This window comes from Rhincodon typus, chromosome 10 (genome assembly GCF_021869965.1).
Source record: "Rhincodon typus isolate 14 chromosome 10, sRhiTyp1.1, whole genome shotgun sequence".
NCBI lineage: Eukaryota > Metazoa > Chordata > Chondrichthyes > Orectolobiformes > Rhincodontidae > Rhincodon > Rhincodon typus.
Genome location: NC_063341.1, coordinates 22,072,633 through 22,088,921, shown reverse-complemented (window position 1 = coordinate 22,088,921; position 16,289 = coordinate 22,072,633). Strand labels below are relative to the sequence as shown.

The 16,289-nt window shown below is 39.4% G+C and overlaps 1 protein-coding gene across 1 annotated transcript in view; it reads left to right on the top strand.

The window, feature by feature from the left end:
* Positions 1-12,534, top strand: part of cdcp2 (CUB domain containing protein 2) — a 67,855-nt gene extending 55,321 nt beyond the window's left edge. The window contains exons 2-5 of the mRNA XM_048601618.1: positions 1,978-2,319; positions 4,699-5,052; positions 5,542-5,720; positions 11,807-12,534. Of these exons, the coding sequence (XP_048457575.1) occupies positions 1,978-2,319; positions 4,699-5,052; positions 5,542-5,720; positions 11,807-12,127 (1,196 nt within the window). The 3' untranslated portion in view covers positions 12,128-12,534. The remainder of the gene's footprint in view (positions 1-1,977; positions 2,320-4,698; positions 5,053-5,541; positions 5,721-11,806) is intronic.
* The last annotated feature ends 3,755 nt before the right edge of the window (positions 12,535-16,289 follow it).

Here is a 16,289-nt window from a genome sequence, read left to right as displayed (position 1 = left end):
CTAACAATCAGTCTCTTTTGCTAGAAAGTGAATAATTAAAAGTAGGGAGGTTCCATCTTTCAGGTTCTGAATTACTGTAGATGATTTTAAAAATGTTAAATTTTTAAATGTTCTTTTTTTCTTACTTTTCCATTGTGTCTCTTGTTTCTCCTTTTAAGCACACTTTTATTTTTGGGCAGAATTTTACAGGATCGCACTGGCGATTTTGCAGAGGCTACGTTTGTAAAACTCGCCAGGGAACATGTCTAGGGCATTTGACTGATCCTGTCTGCAGCTAAGGTGGTCTACTACTACTCACCCCAATTGAGACCCTTAAGTGGCCTACCATTAGCCACTTCCTGCTAAATTTTGAAAAGGAGTGAGTTCAAGGGCAGGAGAATCCTAGCATGTCACCTTGTTCGGGCCTTGGGGCAGGAAGATGGAGTGCTCCCTTTCCACGTTGGCCATCCTTCCCCAAGATCTGCTCCAGCATTGCTTCCTCTCTCCCCTGGAATATCCATCTGGAACCACACCCCAGGCCTAACTCACTCCCCCATTGTAAGACTTCCTTGATTACTGGGTCTTGGACTCCTGGATTTAGATTCCAGGAACAACACATAGTCCCAGTCCTGGCCACCACTGTCACTGGCACTACTGAAGTTACGGAATGAATCTAATGGCACTCTGAGTTGGGTCTTCAGCCTGAGTGAAGAACAGATGCCCATACTCAAGCAAAAGGCCCATCTCCACCCCTTAATGCTGTTTGTGGTGGTGAGTGGGAAAATTTGCCATCTGAAAAATCCTATCCTTTTATTTCTCTTTCTGAACTTGATTTAATATTGAATTCACCCTCTAATTCCTCCTCTGTCTCAATTCCTTCTCTGTTTATTTCTTTTTCCTAAATCTCTTTGGTTAATGAATGAGATGTTAGTCCTATCATTCATCAATGTCTGAAATGCTATTATCAGCTCTTACTTGCAATGACTGTCTGAGCAGAAATTATTTTGAGCTGAAGGATGCAGAAACAAATCTTACAGAACACATCTTGGGTTGTCTTATGAAGAAAGGTGAGAAAGACAAGGCTTATATTGACTGGAGATTAGAAGAGTAACCAAGCAACTTGATTGAAACATGTAAGATCCTGAGGGATCTTGACAGAGTAAATATGGAGGGGATGTTTCTTCTTATGAAAGAATCTAGAACTAGGGTTCACTCTCTTAAAATAAGAGATTGCCCATTTAAAACAAAAAGGAAGCAATATATTTTTCTCTCAGGCAGTCATGAGTCTTCAGGACTCTCGTCCTCTTTATTGAACCTCCCCAGTTTTAATTACTACTCTCTTTGGTGACTGCACATTCAATTGGCTCAGCCAGAGGTTCTGCAGTTCCCACTGTTCACCTCTCTATCTTGTCCTTCTCTGAAATACTATTTAAAACCTACCTCTTTGATCAAACTTTTGGTCAACTATCATGATATTTCCTTACACAGCTCAGTGACAAATCCTGTTTGATAATCACTGCTATTCAGCGGCTTGGGATATTTCATGATATTACTGTTGATACATAAATGCAAGTTGTTGTTGCTTGATATCCTCCCCCCACAGACACACCCATACATCTTCTGTTCTTTAGTCAAAGTCTGCAAACTCTACAGTGTGATTGGTACTAGAATCGGTAATATTGGATTCTTAGAAAAATCAATGCATTAACTAGGTGTTGTAAGTGACATAGGGTAGGAAGGTACAATTTCATGCATGCTTTCTCCTGTTTTTTGGTCAGTCCTGTGCCCAGTAGTGAATAGAAGTGAAAATCAATTTGGTGTTGTATACCTCTCAGAAAATGGCAAAATGGGAGCATTGGAGCAGCTTTGAGATTTTTGATAAAGTGTGTGGGAAATGACTTGGATAAGGGAAAAATATATTTATTAAATAAATTGAAAAGCAAGGGCATCAAACCTTCCAATTTAAATTGAAGTTTCAAACCAAGCATTTTTTTTCAGATATGTGTGGGGGAGTAGTAACGGGTCTGTCCGGAGTGCTGTCTAGCCCTGAGTACCCAGATAATTACCCCAATAATGCAGAATGTCACTGGATTATTCGAGTCTCCAATCAATCAGTGGTCAATCTGATTTTCTATGACTTTCATCTGGAAAACAATGAGGATTGTAGCTTTGACTATGTTGCCTTGTTTGATGGATCCAGCATGAAAGACAGACACTGGGGTCACTATTGTGGTCGAACAAAGCCTCCGAACATGATCTCCAGCGGCAGTGAACTCCTTGTTGTTTTTAAATCAGATTTCAATATTGGTGCAAGGGGCTTCAAAGCATTTTATTTTTCAGGTAAGATATTGTAACCAAGTTTCAATAAAAGAAAGTATAAGTTGAAATTGTTCTGAAAAAGCATCTACTTCGAAAATGACAGGTTTTTCAGATTTTTCCTTGTGTTTACCAATTTCATTAATAAGTCTGATTAAGTTCAGAATTATTCCCTATTGGAAGTTGTAGTCTTTGACTGTGAAATATCATGACATTTTTTAATGTTCAATAAGTAACCATTCTTAACCATTTAACCATTCTTTAATACCTAATTGACCATTTGTAATATGTGGTCTAATGTCAAACAAGCACAATATGCTTTTAACATAGTGTCTTTAATTTAGTAACATATACAATTGTGAGTGCTGATGTCCTGTTTGACCTTTTGAACATTACAGCCATGTTTGAAAGCTGTCCTCTCCTGACATTTGTACGTGCTGTTTCCATCAGGACTACCCAGATTAAAATCAGAAATGGGAATTGCTTTCTTTAGCTTTAAAACACTGTGACTAATTTTGGCTACCTCAGTCAAAATCTGCAGATAGAAAGAAAAATAAAGCCAGTCTTGCATTTATAGAGTTATGTTTTTGGAACTATTGGACATCTTAAAGCATTCTACAGCCAATTAAGTACTTTTTAAACTGTCGCTGTTATAATGCAAGAAATGCAGCAGCCCATATTCACTCAGAAAACTGGCATAATGACAATGTCATAATGAACAGATAATCTGTCTTTTTTGTGCTGTTGAATGAGTTGAATATTAACCATGACAAAAGGGATAACTGTCCTGCTTTCCTTGATTATACTGCTTCGGAATCTTTCATATTCACCAAAACAGGCTGATGGACTCTCAGGCTGAAGGATCCGAAAAAAAACAGACATTTGGTCTCCTAGATTAGTGTAATTAAATAACACACTATACAATACATTTACAACAGGGGTAAGTATAAAAATGAACTAGGAGGAATAAGTAGGATAGTAAACCTTTGGATACCAGAGTAAATACTCAAATATTACTAAAAAGATAAAGGAAGTTAAAGTTTTTGTATTGCCTCTGACACAAGAAACCAAAGTTAGAAAGGTAACATCAATTTACATGCATGAGAAGAGGATACTGATTAATTGGGCAGAGTCGGTGTGGAGATGCAGCAGGAACTGCTAATTATTAATTCTAGTTAGCTGATTAGACTTAGAGCAGGTAGACTATGATTGGTCACAGTATTGCTATGGAGAATGCAGCAGGAACTGGCAGTCACCATTATCCTTTCCTCAATGAAAAGGTACTATGTATGAACAAATTCTCTTGGCCTGCAAAGAACAGGGTGCTGTGCGTAGATATATGTACATTCTAGCACACACAATTGAAGCTCACTGGAAGCCTGACTAATAATCTTAAATTGATTTCCAGTGTAATTCTTAGCACACTCAAGATTATTTAGTCAGTGTTGTCCAATAATGATCTGACCACAGTGTAAGCTTGGTGCTGAAATAGGGTACATCAAAACTATCCTACATGATAATGGTTATTCTGATCAAATAATTGTTTGATATGATGCAAAGTCAAAATAGTTGAAATGCTGCCTTTTTCAGCCCTGAAAGGTGTCCAGTCTGGCTCAAATTACCCTGAGAAGAGAAGGTGTCTCAAAGATTTGAGCAACAGGTGAAGTTAGCTGTCTCAAGCATACTACTTTGCTAGAGGATATCCACAAATGTAATGTTCCACTAGTGCAATGCAGATCTGGCAGTATGGAGTCCAAAAATCCCTACATGTATGTTTCAACAAAATCTTCAGGATTTCTCTCTGGCTCACTGGGCTGATAGAACTACGGTCAGTATTGCAATTGTAGGAACAGGTTTAGTGTGTGATGGGTGAAGAATGGGATGTCTGGCCTCCTGCTCAGTTGAGTGCCACAGGCCTATGCAAAGCTATGCTCTTGCTTACTTGTCCCATGCTAATTGAGTTGCCACTATCATTGCAAACTCTGTTTGTCAACAAAGTGTCAACAAAGGAGGAAGCCAGGTCTTGGAGGGGGTATCAGGGGTCCAGTAGAGATGGATGAAATCCTGGTTTCACCACTGGAATCTGAGGAATTTAGAGACCATTTTAGGACAAATAATTGACTGCACCAATCTCTGATTTGTTACCCATAGGCTGACATCAGGAGTTCTTGAAAATGTTACATTTCCTGCCTTTAACATTCCCTTGACTTGCGGAGCACAAAGCTTATCGACCAACATAACCAGCTTGAAAAACAATTCCTTCACATTCACAGATTCACAACAAATCACTGTCAATTCTAGGCAGAAGCCTTTTTTTTAGTAACTAACTTTACAAATACCCACTTATTTGTTAATCATATTTTTAAGGGTTAATATTGATATTTTGTGTCTCATTTTCCCCAGGTGAATGTCAGCAAGTATTCACAGCTATTAAAGGGAATTTCTCTAGCCCACGCTATCCAAATATTTACCCAAATAATATCAACTGTCACTGGACAATCCACCAACCTCTTGGTTACAGGATCAACATTCACTTAAATGATTTTGAGCTGGAGGACAGGGACAGCCTGACAGATGCCTGTGACTATGATTTTCTTGCGATCTTTGATGGAGAAAGTGAAACTGACACATTGCTAGGGAAATGGTGTGGTCAGAACTCACCGTCTTCACTCCTGTCCAATGGGAACAGACTTTTATTTGTGTTATCTGCTGACAGGAATACAGCTTCTCGTGGCTTCCATGTATCATATGATGGTGGTAAGTGGAGGGCTGATTGTGGCAAGGAGCCACTAAATGTGTGGAATCTGGGTGGTAATTTATCCAAAGGGATATCAAATGGACAAAGGAAGCATGATGGTGGGAATGATAGGTTCAGTTATTGACTAATCCTTCTGATAGAATGACATACCATCTCTAAGTTAGAAAGAAGACTTTGGGTTCAAGTTCCACTCCTGAGACTTGAGTACAAAATTTAAGGCTGGCACTCTATTGTGACATGTGAAAACCCATAATTTAGTGCCTCCACTATCTGCTGTTCCAATCTAAGCACTCGCATCATCAACATTGATAACTTGGAGCCGGCCATTTACCAACTGAATGACCAACCGAGTATCACACTAGAAAGTGTATTTACCCACTGAGTCAACAGGCGCTGTATGGTACAGCATTCTGTGGATTATTCTGTGTAACCAATGCAGCCAGAATTATTGACACTTAACTGTGCTTTATTTCTTTTATTTGTTTCAGTCATTCCAATGAACATCAGCTGCACAAGAACAGATTTCCAGATTCAGATTGCTGCGCATGCTGTTACTTCACTCAGTCAAAGCAACATTTATCTAGGAAACCAAGGCTGTACTGCTCAGGTTTTTGGCTCTGCATACAAAATTATCTCACGATTTGATGCATGTGAAACAAAGACCCAGGTAATTGGATGTCAGTCATGTCCTTTCACTAGAAAATCTAGTAGACCAACAAGACTTAAAAAGACCGAAAAACAATGGGTGGAATTTTCTCTTCTGAGGCTTAATATCATGGCAGGTCCAAAAAACAGGAGGTTTTTCTACTTGGGAATGGGTTAAGTTTTCTTGTGCAATTACATTCCTTAAAGCTTATTGTCATGTACGTGAGAAGACAAGAAATAGAAGCAGGAGTAGGCATTTCAGCCTCTCAAGCTTGACCCACCATTCAAGAAGATCATGGCTGATCTGTCCCAGGCCTTAACTCCTCTTTACTGTAAACTTATCAGGGCCCTTAACTGCCTGATATTTTCAAAACTCTGTCTTCTTCCTCTTCAAATAGTTACAGTGATCTAGTCTCCACAGATCAGAACTCCCTCCTCAAGAAATTTCTTCGCATCTCAGTTTTAATTTAGTATCTCCTTATTCTATCATTACGTTCTCCAGTTTAAGATTCCCTCACTGCTGGAAACATATTTTTTCAATATCTACCTTGTCAAGCTGTCAAGAATCTTTTATGTTTCAATAAGATCACCTCTCATTCTTTTAAATTCTAATAAATAAAAGCCTAACCCACTTAGCCAGACTTGACAAGTCAACCCCTTCATCACAGGAATCAGCCTTTTGAATCTTTATGAACTGCCTCCAATACTGGTATATGGGGAACAAACTGTACACAGCACTCCAGGGTGCAGCCTCACCAACACACTGTACAGTTGTAATACGACTTCCCTATTTTAAATTCCACACCTCTAGCAATAAAGGGTAAAATTCCATTTGTCTTCTTAATTACTTGCTGTATCTGCACGCTAAGGTTTTGTGTTTCATGTCAAGAACACCCAGATTCCTCTGTGATGCACTTTTTTAGAGTCTATCTCCACTTAAGTAATAGTCTGCCTTTTGATCTTTCTGTCAAAATGCATGACCTCACACCTTTCTCCTTTAAACTCCATCTGCCAAGTTTTTTTGCCCAGTCATTCAACATATATATTCGTCATGTCCCCATCATAAAATGCCCTCCCAGCTATTTTTGTATCATCATCAAATTTAGATTCATTACACTCTTTCCCTCCTCTAAGTCATTACTTTGTTAGTAATTAATTGAGGCCCTAGGGTTCATCCTGGTGGGACTCCACTATTTATGTTTTACCAACTTGAAAGACACTCATTAATCCCACCCCTGTTGCTTCTGTGTTAAACCAATCCCCAATCCATGCTAATACATTACCCCTAATACATCACCTACTTGTTTATCTGTGTCATCACACTTCAGCTCTGACAGGTAGATACAAGTTGAAGGGGTTCTCTGCTGCTGGTATTTATTGTCTACCACTGCTAGCTTTCTCACACACGTCCACTCTCCCTCTGCTGGGCCTCCCTCTCCACCATCTGTTTATTTCCCACTGTCACTGCCCTTTTCGTGTAGGTCTACTGTCTGTTATTTGAGAAGTGCTGACCCCATTCTATTTCTCACTCTTTATGTAGTTGTTCTCCCCACTCTGTCTCATGCTATTTATGAAGAACCTGTTCAGGTTCTTGTATACTATTTCAGAAGCACGTGGTCCTCTTTTGTCTCATTTCAGCTCTTTGTTAAAATGCCGAATTTTATTGGTGGGCAGGCAGGAAATTCTGCCTTCTTGTTGGGACTTTCCAAGATCCAACTTTCATATACTATATTTGATAGGCAACTTGACCATTGGTGGGGCTTGCATTCTGGGTCCCACCCAATAATGAAGATGGCAGAAGGTAGCCCCAAAATTTAGCGATTGATCTCTAGAGCTGCTCCTGCAGGTTGAGCATTGGGACATCCTGAGGCAATCAGCACACTATCATCGTGGAGGTACAACGTGGTGTTGCAAGAGAATTAATGATCTTTTGCGGTCTGCCAGTGGTAAATGTCACTGTCTACTAAATTCTTGATACTCCTTTGACTGCATTCATTGTAAGCCTGCCATGGTATGGAAATGTCACACATCCTTGGATAACATCATATGCCTCATGTCTAATCAATCTTTCTCACTTCATTACATCTAGCTTTATTGGATCAAGAGTGATTCTTCATTTCACACATTTGCCATAGTTTACATGGCAAACAGAAAGAGATCTACAGCACTAAGCTTCCACCACCTCCTCAGGCAACACATTCCAGGCACTCACCACCCTTTGTGTGAAAAACGTGCCTCACACATCTCTTTTAAACTTCTCCCCTTGCACCTTGAACCTGTGTCCCCTAGCAATTGACCCTTCCATCCTGGGAAAAAGCCTTATACTTTCCACTCTATCCATGCCATTCACAATCTTATAAACTTCTATCAGGTCGCCCCTCACCCCCTTGCATTCCACTGAAAACAACTCCAGTCTATCCAACCTTTCTTCATAGTTAAAATCCCCTTTACCAGGCAACATCCTGGTGAACCTTTTCTGTACCCTCTCCAAAGCATCCACATCCTTCTGGTAGTGTAGTGACTAGAACTATGTGCAATATTCCAAATGTGGCCTAAATAAAATTCTATAAAGTCGCAGCACAACTTGTCTATCCTTACACGCAATGCCCCTTCCAATGAAGGCAAATATGCCATAAGCCTTTTTTACTACATTACCTACCTGCGCTGCACCTTCAGTGATCTGTGGACTTGCACACCCAGATATCTCTGCATATCAGTACTCCTAAGGGTTCTGCAATTCACTGTATACTTTCCACCTGTACTTGACCTTCCAAAATGCATCACTTCACATTTGTCCAGATTAAACTCCATCTGCTATTTTTCTTTCCATGCCTTCAACTGATCTATATCCTGCTGTATCCTTTGACAATCTTGCTCACTATCCATAACTCCACCAATCTTTGTATTGTCCGCAAACTAACTAATTAGACATTCTGCAGGAGAACTTGCACAACTGCAGAGAGTGTGCTAAGACTTGAACCATGTGCCCTCGCCACATTCGAGGAACAGGCTACTGAGCTGGCAGAGAGCATGGCAAACAGCCATGTGCAGAAGGCAAGGTTGGATATGTCCAGCTGTTTAATGAGAAAACCTCAAAGGAATTTCTCACAACTGCACAAGAAGCATGTGACCTTTGGTAAGGGTGACAGCTTTGCAACCATTATGTTTTCCCCTGTAATATCAAGATCGCAATCACAGATCCATGGAATACAAGGAAGAGCCCCAATCCCAGACCCCTCGCTCCCAACCCCCAACCAGCACACCTCTAAGGAGAAACAGCCTGGACTCTCCGAGGAAGCACCATCATGGCATTCCAAACCATTCTACACCATTGCAGATACTTCCCCCTCGGTGAATAACATATCGAGAATAGGTTCAGTATAACATTCTGGTTAGCACAGAACCGGCATGGACCTTCAGCTATAAACAGTGAAAACGGCCGCGGTCTCTAACACTCAAAGGACCCTTGGGAAATGGACGCTTACTGAGTCTAGTACAGATGATGAGTTTCTTGACTTAGCTGTAAATGAGCTGACGAGATGGAGGTAAGTCGTGGAATATCTGACAGAGGTGCCAGAGATCACACAGACTGAAGCAAAGGATGGAAGAGTCTGCCCATGTTCCCTCTGATGGTGTGACTCTGGCAAGTGACTTGGCTCGCTATGGACTAAGAGATGACAGCCATGGAGAGCCAAGTGCAGCAGGACAGTCAGTATCTGCCCAAAATGGGCTCAAGCCTTAACTCCATTGCTCAAGCAAAAGGTGCTTTCATTTGCTGGCTTGGCAAGAAGTAATCGAAGGACCATCTGTCCCGTTTGTTCATCGGACAGACTCCCAGGAATTGTCTTCTGAGAACATTTCAGAGGTAGCCTGCCGTACCAACTCCACTCTGCCAGAGACTCAATGTCTCCAGCAGCTCAGGCTGAGATTGCACCTACATCTCCGCAAGAGACCCCTGCAGCAGGTTGAGGCCCTCTGCCCCATCCCACCAGAGGACGCCTACCAAAGTTGTCTGTGGCAAAGCAAGTCAGCAAGCTTTTACCAGCTCAGCTGAAATTGCTCATGAAGCACCCAGACAGAGTGCTGGAAAGAAAAAGATTAAAGAATATTGTGGTGCCCAATGTCTGTACATTATGGAAAATTGAAATGATCAGGGGCCAATTGTACTACCTGCACTGTAACAGAAAGGTTTGATGATGGTAACACTGTTGATGTGGTGTAAATGGATTTCCAGAAGGCATTTGAGACAGTGCCACACAACAGACTCGTGAGGGAAGCTATTTAGAGACAGTGGCAATGTGAATACAAAATTAGCTGAGTGATAAGAAACAGACAGTAATGGTCAATGGATAGTTTTTGAGCTGGAGGAAGGTTTGAAGAAGAGGTTTGATTGAAGTTTTCAAAATCATGAACAGGCTGGAAGCAGTAGATAGTGAGAAGCATTTCCTGCTCATAAAAGGAACAAAAACTAGGGGGTATAGATTTAAAGTGATTTGCAAAAGAAACAAGGGCGGTAAGAGAGAAAATGTTTTGACATAGTGAGTAGACAGGTTCTGGAATGTATTGCCTGGAAGTGTGGGAGAGGCAGGTTCAATTTCAGCCTTCAATAGGGCATTGAATGATTATTTGGATAGAAATAGTAGCAGGGGAATGGGGAACAAGCAGAAGATTGGCACTAGATAACAATGCTCATTTAACAAGCCAGTGTAGGCATGATGGGCCAAATGTTCTTCTGAGGTGTAACACTTCTGTGATTCTTGATCTGTGAAACCTAGCCTTGCAATTGCTGCCATCTTAACCTAGATTGACACTTGAGTGAGGTTTGCCAGCTATCTGCTTTGTTTGATGTGCACCTTGTTTGGAAAATGTCTGGTCTCCATTTACTGTGTGTATCTCTTGTCAACCTATATCAGAAAGGAAAACTTTGTTTGAAATATGGGCCGTGACAACATTCTGACAGTAGTACTGAAGAGGTGCACCAGAACTTGCTACACCCTAGCCAAGCTGTTCTAGTACAGCTACAATGCTGTCATCTACCCAACAATTGCCCAGGGATGTCCTGTATACAAAAAGCAGGACAAATCCAACCAAACCAATTATTGTCCCATCAGTCTATTCTCAATCATCAGTAAGGCAACCTGGGTGTTACCATTGACCAGGAATTCAACTAGGCTTGCTATATAAACACAGTAGCTACATGAGAAGGTCAGAGGCTAGGAATACCGCAACGAGTAACTCATCTCCTGACTCCCCAAAGACTGTCCACCATCTACAAAGCACAATTCAAGAGTATGATGGGATATTCCCATTTGCCTGGATGAGTGCAGATCCAACAGCACTCAAGAAGCTTGACAACATCCAGGTCAAAGCAGCCTGCTGATTGGCACTGTGTCCACAAACATCCACTCCTTCTACCATCAACACTCAGTTGCAGCAGTATGTACTATCTACAAGATGCACTGCAGAATTTCACCAAAGATCTTGAGACAGTACCTTCCAAATCCGTGACCACTTCTAGAAGGACAAAGGCAGCAGATAATGTGGAAACACTACACCAAACCTGTGAGTTGACCGTCCTGACTTGGAAATATATTGTCACTCCTTCACTGTCACTGTGTCAAAATCCTGGAATTCACTCCCTAGAAGCACTGTGGGATCATCTGAAGCACGTGGACTGCAGCAATTTAAGAAGGCAGCTCATTATTATCTTCTCAAGCTCATTATTATCTTTTCAAGGGCTAACCAGGGATGGGCAATAAAATGCTGGTCAACGAACAATGTCCACATCTCACAAGATAATAAAAAAGGTCCAGGTTGGCACTACTTTTGGCCAAATGAGTGCTTCATGGAAGCAGAAATTAAGGTAATCAATGCAAATTGGTCTTCCACTTGTAAGAAAGGTAAATTGCAATTTCGATTAATGTAGAGTACTTTCTTGTTGCAATGATCACCTTCAAAGATTGAGTATTCTGTCCCAATTCTTGGTTACTTACATTGTCACTTTTTGTCACTATCGTTGTTGCTTTTTGGTCCCTATGTCTTTCAAAGTTAATCCATGTGCAATACATTATTACAAATCTAAGTCACTATTTTGTCTTGGCTTTGCAGAGAAGAAGAAATGTTACTATCTTTGTGAATATTTTGTATGTAAAGTTTTCTGATGGAACCTGGGAAGACAACCAGGAATATGAGGTGCAATGTGACCTTAAAAGAAAAGCTGCTTCATACAACATTATTACAGACACAGAACTGTATCAGCTTCAACACCAGGCTGTTAATCTTGAGGATTCCAACTCTGATGAGTTGAAGGTGGTAGATGGATCAGATCTTTCCAGAATGCAAGATAGCAGTGACATTGTCTTCATTGGTATTTGTGTTTTGGCTGGAATTCTCATGTTGATTGCTATCATAGGGCTGGTCCTTCTGTAAGGACATGAGATGATTGTATGTTTATGGTTGTAATGGTGTATTAATCAGTTTGAAAAAATGACTTTTTGGAGGGTGGCTGTAATGTAATTTAATTTTTTAATGCCTTTTTAGCAAGAAACTCTCAGTGCAGTGGTAAATCGCAGTTTCTGTGAAATACTTGTTTTGTTAATTTTCCTATCATAGAACAGTACAGCATTCAAAGACCAATCTGCCCATCAAGTTTGCGCTGCTTCTTTCAAAGCACAATCCATTTAGTCCCACTCCCAGTTCTTTTCCCACTTCCCTGCAATTTATTTTAAAGTCTTTATCAACTTCCTTCCTGAAAGCTACTGTGTTCCGTCGTGTTATTAAGCTGTACAATTCCAAATTCAAAGTACTCATTTTGTTAATAAAAAAGTTTTTCCTCATATTGCCCTTGTTCTTTTAATCACCGTAAGTCTGTAACCGCTGGTTATTGTCATTTCCACGTTTGGAAACAGATTCCCTTTACTTACGCTATTTACTCTAATTTTCTACCCTGAATGTAGCCTCTCTTAAACAAACCTGTCAATGGAATATACATATCATAAAATAAATTGCAGTGATGTTATTTGGAGAAGGTGCACTTTTTCAACAGCACTGTTCCCATTACAAACATGTGATAGTCATGTTCTCAATGAGACCAATATACTTATTAAGACCATGAGCTGGGAGTATAGAAACACAGAATTAAAATTGTAACATGGTCACACTAAATTGCTCAATAGATTTTTTAAAAATCAGATATTGGGTGGCTTAACGGTATTAAATTAATACTAGTGAAATAATTGTTCACACATTGATGGTGCTGACTAGATAATACCCCCTTTAAGCCACAGTAAACAGTGACTTTATTATGCTCATATTTCTGTTAAACTGATGTAAAGTTAACCAAGAACCTTTGGTAAGTCTTGTTACCGGTATTAACTAACTTGAACAAAGAACCGAAAAAAACTGCAGATACTGAAAATCAAAAACAGAAGTTGCTGGAAAAACTTAGTGGTCTGGCAGCATCTGTGGAGAGAAATCAGAGGTAATGTTTCAGGCCCAGTGACCTTTCTTCAGAACAGTTGTTTCTGTCCACAGATGCTGCTAGACCTGCTGAGTTATTCCAGCAATTTCTGTTTTTATTTTTAATTGTTTTCACTAACTTGAAAGCACTCTTGTGGCAGATAGTTATAATCACAGCTCTGGTGCACAAATGCAAATAGTTTCGGACACAAGGACCACAAAATTCTTTACTGGCCTTCATGACACTGGATGTTTTCTTTTTGAAATGCATTCTTAGCTTCTTAGTTTAACTCTTAATTTCTTACAAGTAAATCGCATCTTCAATGTCTCCACAGTATTGCTAAACAAGTCTTTAGTTGTTGACTATGATTCTCTAGATGAACATAGGCTAGCTTTCATAAAATTTGCAAACATGTTCAAAGCATAAAAGTACTCTCCCTGTCTGGTTCCTCTATGAAAGGTAACAGCAATTATAAACACACAGCCAACAGGCAAGGATAGAAAGGAGAAATGACCTTGATTTCGCTAGCAATTAGACTGTTAAAGCATTTTAATGCAAATATGAATAATATTAGAAATTAAGTTGATGGAGTTACTGCTCTAAGCATCATCAGAGAATTTAAATATTGAATATTTTAAAAATGTGGCTAAACATTGATGACTGTCAAGGAAAAAGAGATAAGTTTCACAGCACAATCAAGGGTAACAAAAGTAATGATTAGAACAGTTTAGAGAACAATGGGAAGGAAAATCAATGATAATTACAGAAGTAATGATAAACGTTTTTCAAGACTATGAAGGCCTTTGTAGGATTACTGAAAGACACTTCAGGAGAGATTGGAGTGGAATTTCAGGCATGGGAAAGATGTTCAATGATTATTTTACATCAGTCCAAATTCCTCTAGATGTCCAACAACTAGATGTGACTTGCACTGTAAAATGAAAATTGGTAGTTTTACAATAGAGAGGAAGATGTCTCAAAATAACGCATCTTAAATAAATGATCTGAGCACTGATTTGTAATAGCCTTGTCCTTATCTTTAACAGCTTGTTGAATTCTGGGATCATACCCTTAGTTTGGAAAGTTGCTCGTGTGCTGGTGATGCTGATTTTCATAAAGTGTAGTAAATCAAAGACAAGAAACACCAGGCTCATAAACCTGGTATGGATTAGAAATTATTTCCATTCACATAGGTGGGAAATTGTGGTCAATGTCGATAAATCTGCTTGGAGGTTGTTATCAGTGGTGTCCTGCATGAGTCACTTTTTAATATCTTTATGAATGTTGTTATTACCATGAGGGGAAAGTGAACTGTTTTTCTTTAGTTCCACTATTCCACAGATCACAACCTAATTGTTTTACCTGGGTCCCGATACAGTCTATTTCCCTTCTTAGTTTTAAAATAAAAAGGTCCATCAACCAGGTTCCTTTGATGAGCACAAATTTATTTATTTATAATAAACAAAATTATTCAATGATGATGCAAAACTGGTTAACAAATTTAGTTTGGAATATGAAAATATAAACGTTTACCCCTCTAACTAACCTAAATAAACACTCATACATACACTGAATGAAGAGAAAATGAAAAGAGGATCTCTCTCTGCAGTTTGGGGAGAAAACATTTTTGGTGAATTTGTCTTAGTTCTTGAAGGCAGAAAGAGGATAAGACGTGGAATGTTCAGATGTGGCTGTCACACTGACATTTTGGCATACAAAGATGAATGTCATTAAACATAACCAGATATCTCTAGGATCTTTGCTGATACATCTTGTCCAGGAAATACAATACTGAGGATTCTATGAATGTGATCAGGGTTCAAACCAGACTAGGGTTCCAGCTACCACAATGGATGCACAAGAGATTCTTCAAAATCAGGAGAAGTGGGCCAGGAATCTCTTTTCTTTCCTCAGGCTGGCCACCAACTGGAAAATCCAAACAACCTCCAAAGCAGAATCTGCAACCTGACAGTCATGAACCCAGGCAGCAGGTCTGCAGAAAACAAATAGTTACCACAAGACTTGTAACTTTAAAGAGATGCTTTGTTTTAAAAGAAAAGTTCTAATGTCCTTTCACTGACTTTTTAAATCAAGAATCATTTAAAATCAAGACCACAATAATTATTAATATGAATTCATCATAACAATGTCTTCTGTGTAAATGTGCAAATTTTCATAAGGCACCACAATTTGTGGATGTCAGAACTCTGCAGTAGAACAAATTTATGAAAGTTGGGTGATTTAAACCAGAATCTGGCAAACATTCTTTACTGTAGTTAAACATGTATAGTGTATGTGGGCAGTATAGAAACCAAGTGTGTTTTCACAATGCATGATTCCTAATTAAATTCAGTTATGATTGCTCACAACTCTCCAAAACATATGGCAAGAGCTGAGAAAATGTAACTAAAGCAAATGGAACATTTGGTTGCCTAGATTGAATCATTCAATGTAAAACAACTTGTCCTCTCCTGTCTAAACCGTGTTTGGAATGAGGCATCCAGTTTTGATCTCTTTAGTGGACTATCCAGAAGTTCTGGAAAATTCTGAAGAAGGCTATTACAACTATTTAATTTGAAAGATCAAAGCTATTCTGAAAGATTTGAAAAGATGGGTGTCTTCCCTTTATAAATGTACAGGGGATATTTTGAATATAAAAAATTATTACATTGTTTGCTATTTTTCCTTCCTAGGGACTATTTCAACTAAATAGGTTGGGGAAGACCAGCGGTCATGTATTAAAGTTATGAAAGTGTAGATGTAGGTTAGATACTAGATGGTTCCACCTCTCCCAGAGATTAGTCGACATAGAAACATAAGACTTTGGAGTATCAGGCCCTTCAAGCTTTTTCCACCATTCGATAAGATCCTGGTTGGTTGCGTGTGGTCTCAACAGGTCGCATCATAAAAGATAGATAAAATATCAAGCGCTAAATGGCCTCTTCCTTCTGTGCTGTAATAGTTCTCAGACTACATGTGTGATTTATGTGATCTTGTGTTGGTCACCTAAGAGAAATTTTTCACATATTTTTTCTGATTGTTCTTGGAAATCTTTTCCCTTTTTTCTTTCCCAGCAGATTATATGAGCACGAGCAGGGGCGAATATATGCTTGTGGGTGTATGGTTGTCTGT